The following is a 22,088-nucleotide window of genomic DNA, read 5'->3' as shown; positions in this document are numbered from 1 at the left end:
CCAAATTGTGAGGAAGCATGAGCAATCTCAAGGCTACAAGTCCATCTCAAAAGACCTGAATGTTCCTGTGTCTACCGTGCACAGTGTCATCAAGAAGTTTAAAGCCCATGGCACTGTGGCTAACCTCCCTAGATGTGGGCAGAAAAGAAAAATTGACAAGAGATTTCAACGTAAGATTGTGCGGATGCTGGATAAAGAACCTCGACTAACATCCAAACAAGTTCAAGCTGCCCTGCAGTCCGAGGGTACAACAGTGTCAACCCGTACTATCCGTTGGCGTCTGAATGAAAAGGGACTGTATGGTAGGAGACCCAGGTAGACCCCACTTCTTACCCTGAGACATAAAAAAGCCAGGCTGGAGTTTGCCAAAACTTACCTGAGAAATCCTAAAACATTTTGGAAGAATGTTCTCTAGTCAGATGAGACAAAAGTAGAGCTTTTTGGGCAAAGGCATCAACATAGAGTTTACAGGAGAAAAAAAGAGGCATTCAAAGAAAAGAACACGGTCCCTACAGTCAAACATGGCGGAGGTTCCCTGATGTTTTGGGGTTGCTTTGCTGCCTCTGGCACTGGACTGCTTGACCGTGTGCATGGCATTATGACGTCTGAAGACTACCAACAAATTTTGCAGCATAATGTAGGGTCCAGTGTGAGAAAGCTCGGTCTCCCTCAGAGTTTATGGGTCTTCCAGCTGGACAATGACCTAAAACTTAAAAAAGCACTAGAAAATGGTTTGAGAGAAAGCACTGGAGACTTCTAAGGTGGCCAGCAATGAGTCCAAACCTGAATCCCATAGAACACCTGTGGAGAGATCTAAAAATGGCAGTTTGGAGAAGGCACCCTTGTCTGTTTAGAATGGTCTAAAATTCCAGCAGAGCATTGTAAGAAACTCATTGATGGTTATCGGAAGCGGTTGATCACAGTTATTTTGGCTAAAGGTTGTGCAACCAGGTATTAGGCTGAGGCTGCCAATACTTTTGTCTGGCCCATTTTTGGAGTTTTGTGTGAAATGATCAATGTTTTGCTTTTTGCTTCATTCTCTTTTATGTTTTTTTCATTTAAGATAAATTAAATGAAGATAATGATACCAAAGAATTTGTGATTGCAGTCATTTTCAGAAAGAAACTGAGTATTATCTGACAGAATTGCAGGGGTGTCAATATTATTGGCCAAAACTGTATTTACTTATTGGGGGTTTCTTGTAAAGCAGGGATGAGAAACACTGACCTGGACAGTGATAGCATTTGCATAAAGCTAGTAGATTTTTTATCTAAATAAAGTTTTGAGCTGTCTCATACTATGAGTAACTCAGATAAAGTAATACGTAACATAGCTTCTAGTGCTTTTTCTTCTTCATTTTGCATTTGTATTACTTTGAATTCTAAGTATTAACACATCAACCATAATTAAGTTAGGAGTGGGTCCAATTATTATAAGATTAGATTGACTCAGCTAAAATAGAAACACTCCCAAATATTCTGTAATACTTATACAGCAGGGAAAATAAGTATTTGATACACTGCCAATTTTGCAAGCTAATAAGAATTAAGAGGTCTGTAATTTTTATCGTCAGTACACTTCAACTGTCAGAGACAAAATCTAAAAATAAAACACAGAAAATCACATTGGATGACTTCTAAATAATTAAATTGCATTTTATTGCATGAAATAAGTATTTTATTAAAAAGAAAAACAGAACTTAATATTTGGTACAGAATCCTTTGTTTGCCATTATATAGGTCAGATGATTCCAGTAGTTCTTGACCAAGTTTGCACGCACTGCAGCATGGATTTTGGCCCACTCCTCCAAATGGATCATTTCCAGATCTTTCAATCTTTCAGTTTTCGGGGCTGTCGATGGGAAACATTGAGTTTCAGTTCCCTCCAAAGATTTTCTATTGTGTTGCAGTCTGGAAACTGGCTAGGACACTCCAGGACCTTGACATGCTTCTTACGGTGCCACTTCTTTGTTGCCCTGGCTGTGTATTTTGGGTAATTGTCATGATGTAAGACCCCTGCCACAATTCATCTTCAATACTCTTACTGAGGGAAGGAGGTTTTTGGCCAAAATCTCGCAATACATGACCCCATCTATCCCCCTTCAATATGGTGAAGTCACCCTTTCCCCTTTGCAGAAAAGCATACCCTAAGTTTCTTCTACCATGCTTCATGATTGGACAGTGTTCTTGGGGTTGGTGGGTGAAGTTGATACCAAAAGTTATATTTTGGTCTCATCTGATCACCAGACCTTCTACCATACCTCCTCTTCTTCAGGTTCTGGGGAACTTCAAACGTGCCTGGACATGTGCTGACATGAGCAGGGGGACCTTGTCCTGTAGGTTTTAAATCTATGACGGCATAGTGTGTTACTAATGGAAATGTTTGAGACTGTGGTCCCAGCTCTCGTCAGGTCATTGACCAGGTCCTCCTGTGTAGTTGTGGGCTGATTCCTAACTTTTCACAGAGTTGCCTTACCCCAGGAGGGGAGATCTTGCATGCAGCTCCAGAACGAGGAAAATTGACAGTCATCTAGTGTTTCTCCAATTTTCTAATAATTGACCCAACAGTTGTTGCCGTTTCAGTTACTTGCCTATTGTCCTGTAGCTCATCACAGCCTTGTGCATGACTATAATTTTCAGACCAGAAAAAGAAAAAAAGTAAGCGGCACAGCTCGACTTTGCAGAGATTATAAACTCAATGTGGAGAGTTTCCCAACAAAAGGTAGTCCGATCAGGTGAAAGGCGGTGCTTGCGTGAAACAAAGTGACCATGTAAATAAAAAAATAGAAAAAACGCAATAGCACTCACCAATCAGTGGCAATTCGAGACCCGTGGAAGCGCTTGGTATTAGCGCGAAACGATCGTCGTCGTCTTGCCTGTCGCACTCCTAGTTTCACTCCCTCCCTTGAACCGTGAAGATGATTTGCTGCATGTTCTAATAAAGGACGTTTGAATTGCCACTGATTGGTGAGTGCTATTGAGTTTTTTCTATTTTTTTATTTATATGACTATAATTTTGTCCTTGGTGTCCTTAGACAGCTCTTTGCTTTTGGCCATAGTATAGAGGTTGGTGTGTGATTGACTGTCTGGACAGGTGTCTTTTATACAGGTGATGAATTTAAATAGGTGCAATTCATACAGATAATGAGTGCTGCAGTGCAGTGGTGTTCACACTGTGCAGTAATGATGCAGTGATCCAGGAAAGTTCAAAGCAAATGTATTTAATGTCCAAAACTGACAAACGTCACACAAGCTTGCAGTTGCAGAGCCACCTGCTCTGCCGCTTGCTAACACTGAGACACCCAAACCTTTCACTGCAGGGTTTTTAAATGGAATCTGTGGCCATGGGCCACTTGTAAGATCCAACTGGAGGTAGCGAACTGCCCCACTACCTTCCTGTAGTTCGCTTCAAAAATGAAAGCCCATGTCGGGTTTTTTTTATATCTGCCTTGGGGTAAATAGCTTGTCCAAGACCTTACTTACTTTTATTCTGAATTACAACCATAGCTATAATGTACCTGTGACTGCAAAGCACTCCAGCGGCCTTAATACACTTCTATGCATATCCTGGGGGATACATAGTTTCCCTCACATATAATACCCATCACTGCCTCACATATACCCCCTCTATTGAAACTTGTGAGGTTGAACATTTATCACAACACAGGGTGCCCGTGACAGAGCATCCGCATTTCCCTGCGACTTCCACGCCTGATGTTCCACCAAAAACTAAAATTTTGCAGGTACAGGAACCATCTGGTGACCCATTCCTCTGTTTTCCATGACTCATCCAGATGAGGGGAAAATGATCCATTACCAACTGAAACTGTTGCCCAAGCAAATAGTAGCGTAGAAACTCCAAGGCCCACTTAATCACTCCTCCACTACGTTATATTTTTTCTCTGCCACAGTAAGGTTGCTGCTCAAGTAGGTAACTGTATGTAAGAAAACTGATGTGTGGTTCCAGCATCTTAAAAAGTATTCTCTTTATTAAGTCATATTAAAAAAAACACGTGGTAACATGCTCTCCCTTGAACAAATGCCTAAACCACACATCATTTTTCATGGTCTCAATATTTGTCTGCACAGAGTCACGACACCTGCGGTGGTTACTGGTGAGCTAGCTAAAACCCCTTTTGCTTTCAACTGGATTTTCAAGCCTTGTCACCTCTTGCAACAGCACTGCACCTAGGCTTACCTCTGAGGCATCTGTTTTTACTATAAAGGTTTTCCTGAAGTTGGGGCTGATGAGGACTAGCTGTCCGCACAACGCAGACTTCATGGACTGGAACACCTCCTCTGCTTGAGGGTTCCACCATACCATAACTGACTTCTTACCTTTTAACAGATCGGATAGGGGTGCTGATCTCCGCGCAAAATTGGGTATAAACTGGTGGTAGTACCCACTGATGCCGAGAAACGCCCTCACCTGCTTAAAGGCTTAGGCCAGTTTTGGGTGGCCTCAATCTTATTTATTTGCAGTTTGATAACCTCGTGGCCAATCACATTCCATAAGTACCATGCTTCCGTGAGACACATGACAATTTTGGGGGGTTTGCTGTTAACCCTGTGATTCTTAGTGAATTCAGAACTGCTTGAACCTGAGACAGGTGGGAATGCCAGTTGGTATTAAAGATGATGATATCATCCAAATAGGCAGATGCATACTTCTGGTGAGGCTCTAACACTATGTCCACCTGCCTTTGGAATATAGCTGGAGTCCTGTGCAGGCGTACATATCTGCCCTGTAGAGGGCTGACCAAATTCCTGCAGTGTGCAGACGCTGGGCCTCTCTGACCTTTCCTGGCGGCTGCACACTGTGGTACTTTGCTCTGCTCTCAACAGGGCAAATAAGTATGCATGCACAGGAGCGCGATGTCGGGGAGCCTGTGAAGCAAGTAGGAGGGCGGTTTAGCAAGAATATGGGAGGTGCTGGACTTGAACCTGCGACAGCCATCGGACTGGACAGCCCACCGCAGTTGAGTATAATGAAAGTTATTTTTCTTCTCTTGCAGGTCAGATCGGGGGCAGATATACAGCATTATAGAAGGCTTTAGATAACCCCTGAAAGGTGGTGGTCGTAACTTGTATCGGCCAAACCTGGTGACCGGTTCCTTTAAATCTGCCCAGGGCAAATAGTTTGTCCAAGAGCACATTTACCTTTGTTCTGCATTGCAACCACAGCTATACAGTGGGGAAAAAGTATGTATTCAGCCACCAATTGTGCAAGTTCTCCCACTTAAAAAAATGAGAGAGGCCTTTAATTGACATCATAGGTAGACCACAACTATGAAAGTCAAAATGATTTGGCAAGATATGTTTTGCAAAATATGGTAGAAAATAAGTATTTGGTCACCTAAAAACATGCAAGATCTCTGGCTCTCGCAGACGTGTAACTTTTTCTTTAAGAGGCTCCTTTGTCCTCCACTCATTACCTGCAGTAATGGCACCTGTTTGAACTTGTTATCAGTATAAAAGACACGTGTCCACAGCCTCAAACAGTCACGCTCCAAATTCCACTATGGTTAAGACCAAAGAGCTGTCGAAAGACAAAAGAAACAAAATTGAACTGAGCAGGGCTGGGAAGACTAAATCTGCAATAGACAAGAAGCTTGGTGCGATGAAATCAACTGTGGGAGCAATAATAAGAAAATGGAAGACATACAAGACCACTGATAATCTCCCTCGATCTGTGGCTCCACGCAAGATCTCACCCTGTGGGGTCAAAATGATCAAAGAACGGTGTTCAAAAATCCGAGAACCACACGGGGGGACCTAGTGAATGACCTGCATAGAGCTGGGACCACTGTAATGAAGGCTACCATCAATAACACACTACGCCGCCTGGGAATCAGATGCTGCAATGCCAGACATGTCCCCCAGTACATGTCCGGGCCCATCTGAAGTTTGCTAGAGAACATTTGGATTATCCAGAAGAGTATTGGGAGAATTTCATATGGTCTGATGAAACCAAAGTAGAACTGTTTGGTAGAAACAAAACTTGTTGTGCTTGAAGGAGACAGAATGTTGGGTTGCATCCAAAAAACACCATACCTAATGTGAAGCATGGGGGTGGAAACATCATGCTTTGGGGCTGTTTCTCTGTTTCATGTGACTGATCTATGTACATGAAAGAATGAATTTGGCCATGAATCGTGAGATTTTGAGTGCAAGCCTCCTTCCATCAGCATGGGCAATGAAGATGAAACGTGGATGGGTATGTCAGCATGATAATAATCCCAAGCACACCACCAGGTCAATGAAGGAGTGGCTTCGTAAGAAGCATATGAAGGTCCTGGAGTGGCCTAGCCAGTCTCCCGATCTCATCCACATAGAAAACCTTTAGAGGGAGTTAAAAGTCTGTGTTGCCCAGTGACAGGCCCAAAACATTACTGCTCTAGAGGAGATCTGCATGGTGGAATGGGCCAACATACCACCAACAGTGTATGTCAACCTTGTGAAGACTTACAGAAAACGTTTGACCTCTGTCATTGCCAACAAAAGATAGATAACAAAATATTAAGATGAACTTTTGTTAATGACCAAATACTTATTTTCCACCATGATTTGAAAAATAAATCTTGCCAAATCACACAAGGTGATTTTCTGGATTTGTTTTCTCATTTTGACTCTCATAGCTGTGGTCTACCTATGATGTCAATTACAGGCCTCTCATCTTTTTAAGTGGGAGAACTTGCACAATTGGTGGCTGACTAACTACTTTTTTCCCCACTGTACCTGTGACTGCAATGCACTCCAGAGGCTTTAATGCACTTCTGTGCGCATCCTGGAGGATACATAGCATCCCTTGCATATAATACCCATCACTGCCTCATAGTGCAGAGCAGGTGCACTTCTTAAAGAAAAACAGATCTGTGAGAGCCAGAATTCTTGCTGGTTAGTAGGTGATCAAATACTTTCATGCAATGAAATGCAATTTAATCATATAAAAATCATACAATATGATTCTATGGTTTGTATTTTTAGATTCTGTCACTCACAGTTGAAGTGTACATGGAGCGCCCCAGATGCAGGGCCGCGGGTTACTCGGTACCGGTCCTCTCTGGCTCAGTTCTGGGGTTGTCACGGTGGCTGGACCCGGTACGTGACCCTGCTAAGGGGCATCCAATAAAAGGTGATATGAGTCTGTCAAGGTTTTGTGACGCCACCTGTGGTATTCGGTCAGGGTGACCGACGCTGCTCTGGGTCCACTGTGGTGATGTGATGGCAGCTAGATGGTTTACCCTCCCACAGGTGAAGTGAGTCCCCAGGGCTTCCCAGTAGTGTAGGTGGTGATGATGTGAGATGCAGACAATAACGAGGACACAGGGTTGCAGTCTCTTTACCTCTTTACTGGTGACTTCAGGATCCTCAATCCAGAGCACAGTTAACAGGGCTGTCTGAGACCGGCCGGTCCGAAGGCACATCCAGAGTTCCTTTTGCAGGTGGAAATCGTTGCCTACCACTAGCGCCTGTGTGTTGTAGTGCTTCCCTGCTGAGCATTCGGGATAGTCCTCACAACTTCTGTTCGTGTTCTTTCTCGTTCTTTCTAGTTCTTTCTCGTTCTTTCTATTCTCCGTCCCTCAGGTTTGTTATGGCTAGGACGCACCCGTTTGACGAGAAGGCTCGGAGCTCTTCCAGGACCCTAGAGACGCCCCTCTCCACACGTTGCCCCTATGTCTGCTTAGGTGATGTAAGGTAGACAGCCAACCTATAATTAACTGTCCTGCGGTATTTGAAGTAAGGCATGAAGTCAGTTACTTCCTCGGTGTTCCGGGCACCGGCTACGCGCCTCAGTAGGATGTTGCCGTTCTCCAGGCACGACTCCTACTGGCTCTCCTTTGTGCTTTGATCTCGTTTCTCACTGTCCACAATATCCTTCGCTTCGTGTCCTTTCTTTGGATGCCGCCGCAGATAGCGCAGGCGCGGCTCCGTAACGTTCTATCCTTGTCGCTAGGTGCCTGCCAGGTTCCCACGCCTGACAGGGACCCCCCTGAATCTTCCCCCCGCAACACCCCCTGCCACGGGATGTTGCCTGAACAAAACCCAGTCAGCTTCTGACTAACTTCCTATTCAACCCCTAGTTTTACCAGTGTGAGGAGTGGCCTAATAAATAAAACCTTTTGCTCCCCCTAGTGGCCGGAGTGTGAAGTGTAATGTGTGCTGGTGATACCTGGTCAGATGAACTCCTTTAGTGCCATCAGACGTACCATCACTCCCCTTAGTGGCAGAGAGATACTACTGCAACGACCAGGTCTCTGGGGCGCTGCATACATATGGCAAAAATTACAGACCTCTCCATTCTTTCTAGGTGGGAAAACTTGAAAAATCGAATACTTATTTTCTCCCGTATATAACTAAACAGTATGTAGGTCCAATGCATGATCTTTCTTTCTCATACAGTTTTGCCTGATGGGACTGTTAGAACTTTTTGATATTGCAACACAATATCTTTTACTTAAAAGTAGAAAAAGAGAGTGTGAATAGGGTTGTTTTGCTCATTTCTGTGTTAAATGAGATGCACAGTTCAGCATTAGTATGCAGTGTATAATGTGGAGCGATTTCTATAACAGGTTTAGTTTTTAAAAATATATAATATATCATGTAATTATTGTTTAATGTTTCATAACAACCATCTCTTACTAGTGTCCATATACAGGGTGGGCTATTTATATCGATATACCTGGGTGGGCCATGTATATGAATACACCTAAATAAAATGGGAATGGATGGTGATTTCAACCTCTTGTTTGTAGCACATTACTATATGGGAGGGGGAAAAATTTTCAAGATGGGTGGTGACCATGGTGACCATTTTGAAGTTGGCCATTTTTGATGCAACTTTATAAATGGCGCATCCTGTAGATATGGACAAATATCAACTAGAAAAAATCTGTGCCATTAGATGTTTGAAGTGCCTTATGTTAACAGCTTTGCCTAAAAAGAGAAGATATGTGGTGAAACCTATTGTCATCCAGTCCTATTGTTTCTTTAATTTCCCAGGAGCTGTTTGGATACAGAACACTGATGTGGAGACAAGCACTGTGCATTATCGGGTACATTTTTTCCCTAGGATTTCTTCTACTCCTATTTTATTGGAAACCTGAATGGGACGTCTGGTGTCAATGTGTCCCATGTGCCCTTGAGAAAGCTAATGTTATTTTACTGAGAACTACGGTATGTATTTATGCTTTTTCTTTTGTTTCTTGGACAATGACACTGTGTACTTATTTAAATACTGTTGTTTTTTGACTGTATACCAACAATGAAACCTGTTTTTCTAATTGTTTTGTCCTTTGTTAAAACCCTGCTGTTCTGTTTGGTCAAAAATGACGTTTTCGAACTTTGATATTTTTTAAAAACTTCATTATGCGGTTCTGAAACTTTAGGTTACTTCTATTTTCCTAATTTGAGGGGTTCTTTCTAAGGGTGTTTTTTTTTGTTTAGTTTTTGCGACACTTTTTTTTACACTTGTACTGTTCCCGGTCAAAAATGACCGAATTGCATTTATGCTAATTTCAGCCATTTTTTGAGTAAAACAAATGAGTTATAATTTCTTTTGAGACTACTTATTGCATCTACTATTGTTTATGAGGTAAACAGTTGCTTTAGGTGCAGATTTACACATGCTTTCAGTACAAACCATACACATTGGCTTTCAGTACAGTTCTGTGCAATTTTTTTTCTCTGTATGTTATTTACCCTGCTTTTCCTCTAAAAATAAATAAATTCAGTTGTCAGAAATAAACTACATACAAGACTGTTTCTGGAAGAATTAGGACAATCCTAATTAGGCCTTTTATTGAAGAGAGACATGTGAATCCCAGAAGTGAAGGAGCACTTGCCATTGTTCAAAGCATCCAGCAGCATGCTCAAACCACAGCCTCCACCAGCACTGCAACTTAATCAACTGAATCAACATCCTCCACCAGCACAGCTGTCAGCCTAAAAAGAAAGAGATGCTGCTTTTGCCCTCCTTCGAATGACCACAAAACAAGCATGACTTGTTTTCATTGCGAAAAATATATGTGCAAGAGACGTGTATTATTGTTGCCCTGAATTTAAACAATAGAATTATGTGAAGATTTTCTGAAAAAAAACTGTTTGTTTTTTTTACTATTTTTTTTTCAAAATGTGTGCATGCAGTTAACTTTTATACTATAGTTGTTAGGGGTCGAGTTCCCGCCTCTGCACAGGGGGAATCTCAGGCCATCTCCGCTGCAGTCTCCCATTCTTCTCCTGCCGCAGTGGAGCCTGCTCAGCAGAGACATCAGTCCCAGCGTCTCGTTCAGTCTGACTCTACAAAGAGTTACTGCTGCTTTTCCTGCTTCTGCCATTGAAGCCAGGGCTGCACAGCGGCAAGCAAACGCTTCTGGGACTAATTCTTGCTTTTCTCGTTCTGAGCATGCCCAGAGTAAGATCTCTCAGTGGAGATCGAAGGTCACATGATCAGATACTGCAGCTAAAGCCATTGGTCCTTCAGAAAGGTCCTGTAGGTTCTCATGCTTTGTGGCAGACTCTCATTGGTCCTTCTAGGAAGGTCCTGTACGTGCTGCAACTATTTAAGGCTCATGCACTAGTATCATTCTATGTTATGTGCTTTGCTCCAGTGTGGTCATGTAAGTTTGTGTTCAGGGACCCGGCTGAAATAAGCTCCTAGAATGCTGGCACCTCCAGCGAGGAGATTTTGTGTGAATGTATTCAGGGACCTGGCTGAAATAAGCCCCTAGAATGCTTGCACCTCTGGGGAGGAGTTTTTGTGTGCATGCATGACCACTGACTGCTCTCAGTTGGATAGTTAGCCTTTGCCACTGTGAAGTCAAACAGGGCGCAGTGCTTTGAGTTCACGGCTACTCTGTGAAGTAACAGAGGTAGCTCATACCGCCATATAGTTCCACCGTTTACTAGCAGCAGGTTCTCCTGCACGGTGGACCCTGGGCTGCGAACACATCTATTATAATAAAACCTCTATATTTACTCGGTGTGTTCCGCTAGCCCTAACAATAGTTAATTTTAGTTATAGTTAGTAATAGTTGTTATAGTAGTAGTATTAGCAGTTGTTTTAGTTAGTTAGTTAGTTAGTTAGTTAAGCTCAAATTTGTAATTTCTGTGCAGAATTCAATAAGCCCTTGTAACCTTTAGGCTGGGATCACACATGCGAGAAACACATCCGTGTCTCGCATGTGAAAACCAAACTCTGGCGCTGGCTTTTGGGAGCGGAGCGTGCGGCTCCATGTGTTGCTATGCGGCCGCACACTCCGGTCTCGAGTTCCGGCGCCAGAGCTTGGTTTTCACATACGAGACACGAACGTGTTTCTCGCATGTGTGATCCCAGCCTTATAAACACAAAATAAATTAAAAAATTGAGTTTTTTACGTATTTTTTTTTAAATTATGACCAACCATGTTCACATACAGTATAATAATGCAACAGGTATTCCCCAAAAAAATTTTAAGCAGCTTAAACAGCATTTTAATAGGTCCGGTGAAAAATTACCGGAGCGGTACAAGTGTATAGTGGAAACGAACAGAACAGCAGGTTTAACACAACCTGGGGTCAGCTGGATACAGTTTCTTCTTGTGACAAGTTGTTATAGGCCAGGCTAGATTTCCTGGAAAATTAGTTCTCCTCTAAAGGGAATAAACCTAGATCACTAATGCTATCAATTGGAGATAACTTCTCTATATATCAATGTCTGATATTTTAAAAAGTAAGGTAGGTTATTTAAACACATGCACCTACCCATCCATAGACAGCTGTTTCAGGGCTAATTGTTTTTCTTAAGAACTCAAGATTGCTTCAAATATTGTCTAGGACCAGAAAAAAAGGATTTATTATGTCAAAGTCCGCTGCCTAAAATGAAAGGCCCCAAGACACCACAATAAGAATGAGGGATCAGGGCCTTCCACTGCAGAAGTTAGGGTGCGCACAGCATCCATTTGCTCTACCTCACTAGTGAAACTAAGAACTCAATCTAAACTGACAATATTTCAGGAGGAGAGCCAAGGGTTTCAAGGGAGAAGCAGAACCTGATGGCCACACATTTCCCTCTTATGCCAATCATGAGGGAACTCATGGTGGAACCGTACCCTCAAAAGTCATTGTGAGTGACAACATTTCAAATAGTTTTACAGTTAAAATGTGACTGTACCTTCAACCGTGAAATTTAAATATTCCCCATTTTAGCCAAAAGGCTTGAAAAAAGGATGTATTCTTCAAAGAATGAAAGTGAAGTGCAAATGTGCTAATAATTCAAGTGGGGTCTCACACTCATTGAGTTAAGGCACCTCAGGGTCCTCACTCTAGGAGCAAGTCTGTACCTTGGGCTCTCATACTGCTCTTGGCGTGGCTTCAATTCTGGAGATGGAAATCACCTGACCACATAGCTATATAAGTCACCTAGCACATATCCTAAAATTTCCACCTAGTGTGTATTAGTGTGTCTGCGTTTGCATCAGTAGGCCACGCCAAATCCATTGAAACAAGCAAACACTGCACTTGACCTTAGTTATACACATACTGCATGTGGGGAGCCTCAGTAGATTCAGTGAAATTACAGTTCTATTAACCACTGCAACATGAAACACTGCAGGCTTTAACAAAAGCTTAATTTAATAATAATAATAATTTTATTTCTATAGCGCCAACATATTCCGCAGCACTTCAGAGGGAACTTGTACATACAATAGACATTACAGCATAACAATAAACACATAGATCAAAACAGATGCCAAGAGGAATGAGGGCCCTTCTCACAAGCTTACAATCTATGAGAAAAAGGGGAGACTCAAAAGGTGGATGGTATCAATTGCTTTCATTGTTCGGACCAGCCAAAGTGTATGAGTCGAGTGTTCATGTAATGCTGCATGAACAGGTTATCAGCCTAAGTATGTAACAGTACAGACACAGAGGGCTATTAAATGCATAAAATGTATGAGAACATGATACGAGGTACCTGGTTATGGTAAAAATTTTGAATGGGCTACACAAGGATACTTAGGGTAATGTGTTGAGACCGTAGGCCAGTCTGAACAAGGGCGTTATTAGGGCAAACTTAAAATTGTGGGGTTTGGGGACTAATCGTATGAACCTGGGTAGTGCATTTCAAAGAATTGGAGCAGCATGTGAAAACTCTTGGAGATGGAGTGGGAGGTTATAATTATTGAGGATGCTAACCTCAGGTCTTTAGTAGAACTGGAGGACATGGGTAGGTTGGCAGACAAAGGAGGGAGGAGATGTAGCGTGGTGCTGAGCCATGGAGTGCTTTGTGGGTGAGAGTAATAAGTTTGTACTGGATTCTGGAGTGGATGGATAACCAGTATAATGACTGGCACAAGGTAGAGGCATCAGTGTAACGATTGGTGAGGAATATCATCTTGGCTGCAGCATTCAAGACAGATTGGAGAGGGGAGAGTTTGGTAAGAAGGAGACCGATTAGTAGAGAGTTACAATAGTCCAGATGAGAATGAATAAGAGAAACAGTGAGAGTTTTTAAGAGTCGAAAGTAAGAAAGGGTTGAATTCTAGAAATGTTTTTGAGGTGCAGATAACAAGAGCGAGCCAGTGATCTGATGTGGGGGGTGAAAGAAAGCTCAGAATCAAGTATGACCCCAAGACAGCAGACATGTTGCTGGGCAGTAATGGAGGAACCACACATGAAAATGGCAATGTCGGGCATAGGTACATTAGTAGACGGAGGAAACACAAGGAGTTCAGATTTTGACAGGTTCAGTTTCAGATAGAGGGATGGCATGATGTTAGAGACAGCGGTAAGACAATTACTGGTGTTTTCTAAAAAGGCAGATGTGATATCAGGAGAAGAAGTGTAAAATTGGGTGTCATCAGCATAGAGATGGTACTGGAAACCAAATCTACTGATTGTTTGACCAATAGGGGCAGTATACAAAGAGAAGACGAAGGAGCCTAGAACTGATCCTTGAGGAACCCCAACAGTAAGGCGAAGAAAATAGGAGGAGGAGCCAGCAAAAGATGCAGTGAAGGAGCAATCAGAGAGATAGGAGGAGAACCAGGAGAGACCGGTGTCCTTGAGGCCAATGGAGCAGAGCATAGTGAGGAGGAGCTGATGATCCACAGTGTCGAATGCTGCAGAGAGATCCAAGAGAATTAGCAGGGAGCAGTGACGATTAGATTTAGCTGTTAGGAGATCATTAAAGACTTTAGTAAAGACAGTTTTGGTAGAGTGTAAAGAACAGAAACCAGATTGTAGAGGGTCGAGAAGAGAGTTATCTGAGAGATAGCAGATAAGACGGGAGTGGACCAGGCGTTCCAGGAGTTAAGAGATAAAGGGAAGATTAGAGACAGGTCTATAATTAGTGGCACAGTTTTGATCAAGGGATTTTTTTAAAATAATGGATGTACAGTATGATGGCATGCTTAAATGAGGAGGGAAAGATACCAGAAGAGAGAGGGAGAGGTTGAATATTTTTGTTAGGTGATTTGTGACAGCAGGGGAAAGGGACTGGAGGAGATGTGATGGAATGGGGTCACTGGTTCAAGTGGCCGGGCGAGAATTTGCAAGGAGCCTGATTACTTCTTCTTCTGTGACTGGTTCAAAGTAAGAGAATGAGCTAGATGCAGTGGGGGAGGGAGGATAGAGCATGATATCAGGGGATTTGGAGATTATTTCCTATCAGATATGATCAGTTTTTCCTTTGAAATAATTGACCAGATCGTCAGCGCGGAGATCTGTGGTTGGAGCCTGCACTTTTGGTTTGAGTAGGGAATGAAAATTGTCAAAGAGATGTTTTGGGTTATTGTATAGGAAGGTGATGAGGGTGTTGAAATAGGTTTGTTTGGAGCGGTGAAGGGCAGTGTTGTATGTTTTAAGCATAAACTTATAATGGATTATATCTTTACGTAGATTGGACTTTCTCCACAGACGTTCGGCGCACCTGGAGCACCGCTGCATGAAAGGTGTTTGCAGCGTGTGCCATGGTTGTCGCCATCTGTGCCCTGTTGTTCTATGCATGGGAGGTACAATTTCAACCAGGGCACATTGCAGTGTTTCATTGTAATGCTTCAGTGCAGAATCAGGACATGAGAAGGAGGAGATAGGGGCCAGTGATAACTGCAAGTTCTTCATAAGTTTCTGGGTGTTAATAACCTGTATATTTCTATATGTGTGGACAGTAGGGTTGAGCGACCTTTACTTTTATAGGATCGGGTCGGGTTTCACGAAACCCGACTTTTTCAAAAGTCGGGTCGAGTGAAATCGGCCGATCCTATAAAAAAGTCGGGGTCGGGGTCGGCCGGAACTCGAAACCCAATGCCGTGCATTGGGTTTCCAATGGTTCCCAGGGTCTGAAGGAGCGGAAACTCTCCTTCAGGCCCTGGGATCCATATTTAAGTGTAAAATAAAGAATTAAAATAAAAAATATCGCTATACTTACCCTCTGACGCGCCCTGGTACTAACCGGGAACCTTCCTTCCTTCGAATCAGCCCTTCCAGGACCTTGCGGTGACGTCGCGGTGACGTCGCGGCTTGTGATTGGTCGTGCGGCCGCCCATGTGACCGCTCGCTGCGACCAATCGCAAGCCGCGACGTCACCGCGACGTCACCGAAGGTCCTGGAAGGGCTGATTCTTAGGAAGGAAGGCTGCCGGAAAGAAGCAGGGCGCGTCCGAGGGTGAGTATATACATAATAGGAATATACTCACCCTCGGACGCGCCCTGCTTCTTTCCGGCAGCCTTCCATCCTAAGAATCAGCCCTTCCAGGACCTTCGGTGACGTCGCGGTGACGTCGCGGCTTGTGATTGGTCGCGCGAGCGGTCACAAGGGGCGGCCGCGCGACCAATCACAAGCCGCGACGTCACCGCGACGTCACAGCAAGGTCCTGGAAGGGCTGATTCGAAGGAAGGAAGGTTCCCGGTTAGTACCAGGGCGCGTCAGAGGGTAAGTATAGCGATATTTTTTATTTTAATTCTTTATTTTACACTTAAATCTGAATTCCGATACCAATTCCCGATATAAACATATCGGGAATCGGTATCGGAATTCCGATTCCAGATTCAAAAGATCGCCGACTTCATGGCCGACCCCACACAGGGGTCGGGTCGGGTTTCATGAAACCCGACTTTGCCAAAAGTCGGCGACTTCTGAAAACTGCCGACCCGTTTCGCTCAACCCTAGTGGACAGTAGAGGTGACTTGAGCAGGATGGCAGTTCTTGATGCAGAATGAAAGAAGGTTGTGGTCAGAGTGCGGGAAAGGGGAGTTTGTGAAATCATCCACTGAGCAAAGTCGGGAGAAGAACAAGTCGAGGGAGTTTCCGTCTTCATGCATTGGAGATATAGTAAGCTGCAAAAAGCCGAAAGAGGAGGTTAGAGATAAAAGGTGAGTAGCAATGGGGATGTTGAAATCACCCTTGAGAGGGTGGGGATTTCACAGGAGAGAAAGTGTGGAAGCCAGGTGGCAAAGTGATCCAGGAACTGATAGGAGGGGTCCGGAGGATGATATACCACCGCCATTCGCACGGAGAAGGGCATGTAGAGTCTGTCAGCATGGACCTCAAAAGAAGGGAAAACAAGTGAAGGTTCTTGAGTGATAACCTGGAAGGTACATTTGGGTGATAGGAGCAGGCCAACACCTCCACCTGCTCTGTTGTCCAATCTTGGGGCATGAGAGAAGTGTAGTCCACCATTGAGAGAGCAGCAGCAGTGGTGGTGTATGACTGCTGGATCCAGGTTTCAGGAAGAGCCAGGAGGTTAAGAGAATTAGAAAGGAAGAAGTCATGGATGAAGGAGAGTTTATTACACACTGAGCAAAAATTCCAAAGGGCACAATTGAAAGAGACAGAAGGCATGCAGTGAATATTAATAAGGTTAGAGGGGTTTCTGAGTATAGCAGTTGGGGGGTTTGACTTCCTATAACATGGGGGGCCGTGGTTGGGAGAGATATCTCCTGTGACTCGGAGAAGGAGGATAGAAAGATTGGGTAGATGTTTAAGTATTTTGTAAGAGCATCTCTTGTGTTGGATGGTGGGACTGAATGGATCTGTGCAGTTTAGCGATGTGAAAAGAGCATGATTGCTATACATAGGAGAGGACAGAGGGGCTATATACTATGGAGTACAAAGAGTTAATGCAAGGACAGAGGATGTGAGTGAATGCAGCATCCAGGATATAAATTATACAAATGCATATGGTAAATAGTTGTTGTAATCCAAATGTACTGGGAATAGGTTTGTATAATTGTCTTACCTGTCTCCTTCCCTGCCTAAGTGCCATGGTGTAACTGTTATGGAACTGCAACACAGAACTAGGATAGAAGTGGGAAAACTGACCCTGCACTGAGACTAGGCTGATACCCTACGATGGAGTGGGCGACCCATTCCTTGCGAATAGACCCACCGATGATCCTAGGTTAATCTCAGCAAATACCTATAGATAGGGGGAGGAGGTCCCTAAAAGATCTAAGGACTGAGTATAAAAAACAGGTCACCTCCTAATAGAAAACACAGAGACGGCTGCAGAAACCAACTGAAAACAGAAACTAAGGATATCAGAACCAGAGATCCCAGAACTGCACAATATCAAACATAGAAAGCTATCAAAGCACCTAGCCAGAACTCTAACGCAGGGGTCCCCAACTCCAGTCCTCAAGGCCCACCAACATGTCATGTTTTCAGGATTTCCTTAGTCTTGCCCAGGTAATAATTGCATCACATGTGCAATGCAAAGGAAATCCTGAAAACATGACCTGTTGGTGGGCCTTGAGGACTGGAGTTGGGGACCCCTGCTCTAACGGATAGACACTGTTGTCCAGCAAGGAATGGGAGGCAGCTGCTGGGTAATAAAGGGTGATACAATCACCTGACCTAAGACAACCCAGCACCAGGGAAAAAAGACCAGCAGCCAGAAAACCACAATATGGCAGATGTCAAAAACAAAACAGATTCTAACAGTACCTCCCCTTTTACGAGGATCCTCTGGATCCTCTTGGCCGAGCCTTATTCGGAAATCTCCTGTGAAAAGCCTTAATCAGCCTTGAGGTTGAGACGTCCTCAGCTTTCACCCAGGAATTATCCTCGGGACCGAAACCCTTCCAGAACATGAGATACTGCAACCTTCCTCTGTGCCACCTGGAATCTAAAATGCGTGAAATCTCAAACTCACCATCCTCATTAACTGGAGGAACAATCGGCATCACCTCCTTATCTGGTGTGTCAACTTTCTTCAGTAAAGATACATGAAAAACTGAATTAATTCTCCAGTCGTGGGGATGTCTAATCTCACCGCTGCCGAGTTGACAACCTGAACCACTTTGAAGGGTCCTACAAACTTAAGCCCCAGTTTTTTAGAAGGGATCTTCAAATGCAGATTCCTGGAGGACAACCAGACCATGTCCCCAACTGCAAACAACGCCTCCCTTCTTTTCATGTCAAAATATTTCTTTGACCTCCTATTTGCCTCTTTCAGATTATGGCATACATTGTTCCAAACCCTGTCCATATTTCCAGAAAAACTCTCCTCCTCAGGCACCGCTGCCCTAATCTTTGAAAATGGACCAAAAGATGGATGCCTCCCTGTACAGCAAAAAAAAGAACACCCAGCCGAGGAAGAAGTATGATTATTAAGAGCAAACTCAGCTAGTGGTAGATATTCCGACCACATTTCCTGATTGTCTGCTACAAAACATCTCAAAAACTGCTTGACGTCCTGGTTCTTCCTTTTGGTCTGTCCATTAAACTCCGGATGATAACCTGACAAAAATGACAAATGAACCTTTAATCTGTCACAAAAGCATGCCAAAAGTGAGCCACAAACTGTGGTCTTCTATCGGAGGCAATGTCCGTGGGAACCCCATGGAGCCTGACAATCTCTTTCACAAATGCCTTTGCTAGAGTCTTGGCGGAGGGTAATTTATTGAATGGGACAAGATGACCCATCTTACTAAACCGTTCAACAACAACCCAGATGACAGAAAAACCCTCAGAGACTGGCAGATCGGTGATAAAATCCATAACAAGATGTGACCATGGCGAACTAGGCATTGCCAAACTGCAGCCGGGGCATGTGAGACCTTCGACCTAGGGCACACAGTACACTGACACACCCACTTGATGATTTCTCTTTGCCATCCTGGACACCAGAAACTTCGACTGATCGACTTTCTAGTTTCTGAAATCCCTGGATGACCCGCCAACCGAGACTCATGACATTCAGCAAACAAAGCTCTCCGCAAGGCTGTAGGCACAAATAATTTACCATACGGAGTGTTAGTTGGTGCAGCATTCTGGGCCTCTAGGATGCTACTCTCCAACTCAGAACCCAATGCTGCCACCACCACCCCTCTCTGCAAAATACATTCCTCCGTCTCAGTATTAACTGCTGGAGAGAAATTATGAGACAAAGCATCCACTTTAACATTCTTCATCCCAGGGATATATGTTACGTAGAAATGAAACCAAGCAAAAAACAGTGCCCACCTAGCTTGACGGGCATTCAAACATTTAGCAGCATCCAGATATATCAGATTCTTATGATCAGTAAAAACCTGTGTCGGAAGTCTAGCCCCCTCCAAAAAATGTCGCCAATGCTCAAACGCGAGTTTAATAGCCAGCAACTCTCTATTCCCAACATCATAGTTGAGCTCAGCCTCCAAACATTTTTTAGAAAAGAAAGCACATGGATGCACCCCATCCTCTCCCTCTTGGGACAGAACTGCCCCCACCCCTGCTGAAGAGGCATCAACCTCTACCAGAAATGGCTTGGTCTCATCTGTCTGGATCAAAATAGGAGCAGACCTCAACCTCTCCTTGAGATGCTCAAAAGAAATAACAGCCTCAGAGGACCATTGGACAGTATTGGAACCCTTCTTGGTGAGATCATTTATAGGTTTAGCGATAACAGAAGAATTCTTTAGGAATTTTCTGTAATAATTAGCAAACTCTAAAAATCTGTGAATCGACTTCAAACATTCAGGCCCAGGCCACTCCAGCACTGCCGGAACCTTCACCAGGTCCATCTCAATCCCATCAATGGAGACAAAGTACCCCAAAAAACTCATTTTCTGTACCGCAAACTCCCACTTCTCCAATTTAGCAAACAGGGAGTTTTCAATCAAAATCTGTAGAACTTTGCAGACTCTCTGCTAATGCGACTCCAGATCAGGTGAATAGATCAAAATATCATCCAAATAAACAATAACACTCCTACCGATCAACGACCTCAGAATGTCATTAATGAAATTTTGAAAAAACGCAGGCGCATTAGTAAGGCCAAAAGGCATCACCAGACAATCAAAATTACCTTCCAGGGTATTAAAGGCTGTCTTCCATTCATTGCCCTCCTTCACCTGCAGCAAATTATATGCCCCACAAAGGTCAATCTTAGAGAACCACTTCACTCCGGTTAGTTGGTTAAACAAATCCGGAATCAGCGGCAACGGGTAAGGATTGCACACAGAGATCTGATTAATCTCCCAAAAATCCATACACTTCCTGAGGCCCCCATCTTACTTTTTGTCAAAAAAGAATCCTACAGCCACAGGGGACTTAGAGGGTCTTATATGACCTGCAGCTAAACTAGTCTGAAGGTATTACTTTAAGGCCTCCATCTCGGGAATTAAACAAATGACTTTTAGGAAGTGTGGCACCTGGGACAAACTCAATAGCGCAGTCATAATCTCTATGGGGTGGTAGAGCTTGCGACTCCACCTCCGGAAATACCCTCCTGAAATCCTGAATGGCTTCAGGTATCTCCTTCTTCACAACAGCAGCAATGTGAACATTACAACAATTACCATAACACCCCTGACCCCAAGACCTTATAGTACTAGATGACTGCCCAGCAAAGGATTGTGCATTTTAACCAGGGTAAACCCAGGATGACTGGGCAAGGTAATTTAGCAAGGACAAACAAGTCTATACACACCTGATGTTCCATATTCACAGTAAATGGGAACCCTGAACCCTGTAACCTTTTGAGAAATACACCCATGTTCCAGAGGAGTGTTATCAATAGCCACAACAGAAATAGGAGATGACAATGGTTCAGAATCAAACTTATATTTGTGTATTGTAATTGTTGACCAATTAAATTTAGTGCAGAACCACAATCCATCATTACTTGAAAATCAATGGAATGACCATGATATGTTGTATTACCAGAAACATTTTTTTCCTGCAGACCGTAAAAACGCCATACGAACTGGAGTGTTACTCCTACTGACCTTTTGTTTTTCTTTCCTTATGCGAACATCACATTGCTTAATAAAATGGTCAGCCTTACCACAATACAAGCATAGCCCTTCAGGAAACCTTTTCTCCCTCTCCTGGGAACGAGAGGACATCGCCCCAAGTTGCATCGGTTCCCCGTAGTCGATGGAGATATCGTGAGAGACAGGGTTAAGCATTATAAGAGCCTTCTCTTCATTCTGTCTGCCTCTCAATCTTCTATCCACACGAATAGCTAACTGCATAGCAGTTTCCAAAGTATCAGGTGTATGATATGCAATGAGCAAATCTTTATCTCTTTCACTCAAACCTGCTACAAACTGACTCTTGAGCGCTGGTTCTTTCCACCTGACCTCTGCAGACTATAGCCTGAACTGGGTGAAATACCTCTCAGCATCAACAGAACCCTCTTTAAGCGGTCTGAGCTCTGCCTCAGCTGATGTGACCTGATCAGGATCATCATATAACAACCCCATAGCAGAAAAAAAGGCTTCTACTGGTGTAAAACAAGGATCATCAGGATGTAATGATGGTGCAGAAAATCTATTCTCCCTCTCATGGGAAGGAGAGGACATCGCCCCAAGTTGCATCGGTTCCCTGCAGTCGATGGGACTATCGTGAGAGATGGGGTTCAGCATTATAAGAGCCTTCTCTTCATTCTGACTGCCTCTCAATCTTCTATCCACACAGATAGCTAACTGCATAGCAGTTTCCATAGTATCAGGTGTAGGATATGCAATGAGCAAATCTTTAACTCTTTCACTCAAACCTGCTAAAAACTGACTCTTGAGCGCTGGTTCTTTCCACCTGACCTCTGCGGACCATCATCTGAACTTGGCGCAATACCTCTCAGCATCAACAGAACCCTGTTTAAGCCATCTGAGTAGGGTTGAG

The 22,088-nt window shown here is 43.7% G+C and overlaps 1 protein-coding gene across 2 annotated transcripts in view; it reads left to right on the top strand.

Annotated features, from left to right (window-relative positions):
- LOC138638122 (probable cation-transporting ATPase 13A4) overlaps positions 1-22,088 on the top strand; it is a 492,614-nt gene that overhangs the window by 73,181 nt on the left and 397,345 nt on the right. For both annotated transcript variants that reach the window (XM_069727146.1, XM_069727145.1), the window contains exon 2: positions 9,003-9,176. In XM_069727146.1, the coding sequence (XP_069583247.1) occupies positions 9,003-9,176 (174 nt within the window). The remainder of the gene's footprint in view (positions 1-9,002; positions 9,177-22,088) is intronic.

Source organism: Ranitomeya imitator, chromosome 5, assembly GCF_032444005.1.
Source record: "Ranitomeya imitator isolate aRanImi1 chromosome 5, aRanImi1.pri, whole genome shotgun sequence".
Lineage (NCBI taxonomy): Eukaryota > Metazoa > Chordata > Amphibia > Anura > Dendrobatidae > Ranitomeya > Ranitomeya imitator.
Note: the sequence above shows the minus strand (reverse complement) of the source record. Positions and strands in the feature narration are given on the sequence as shown.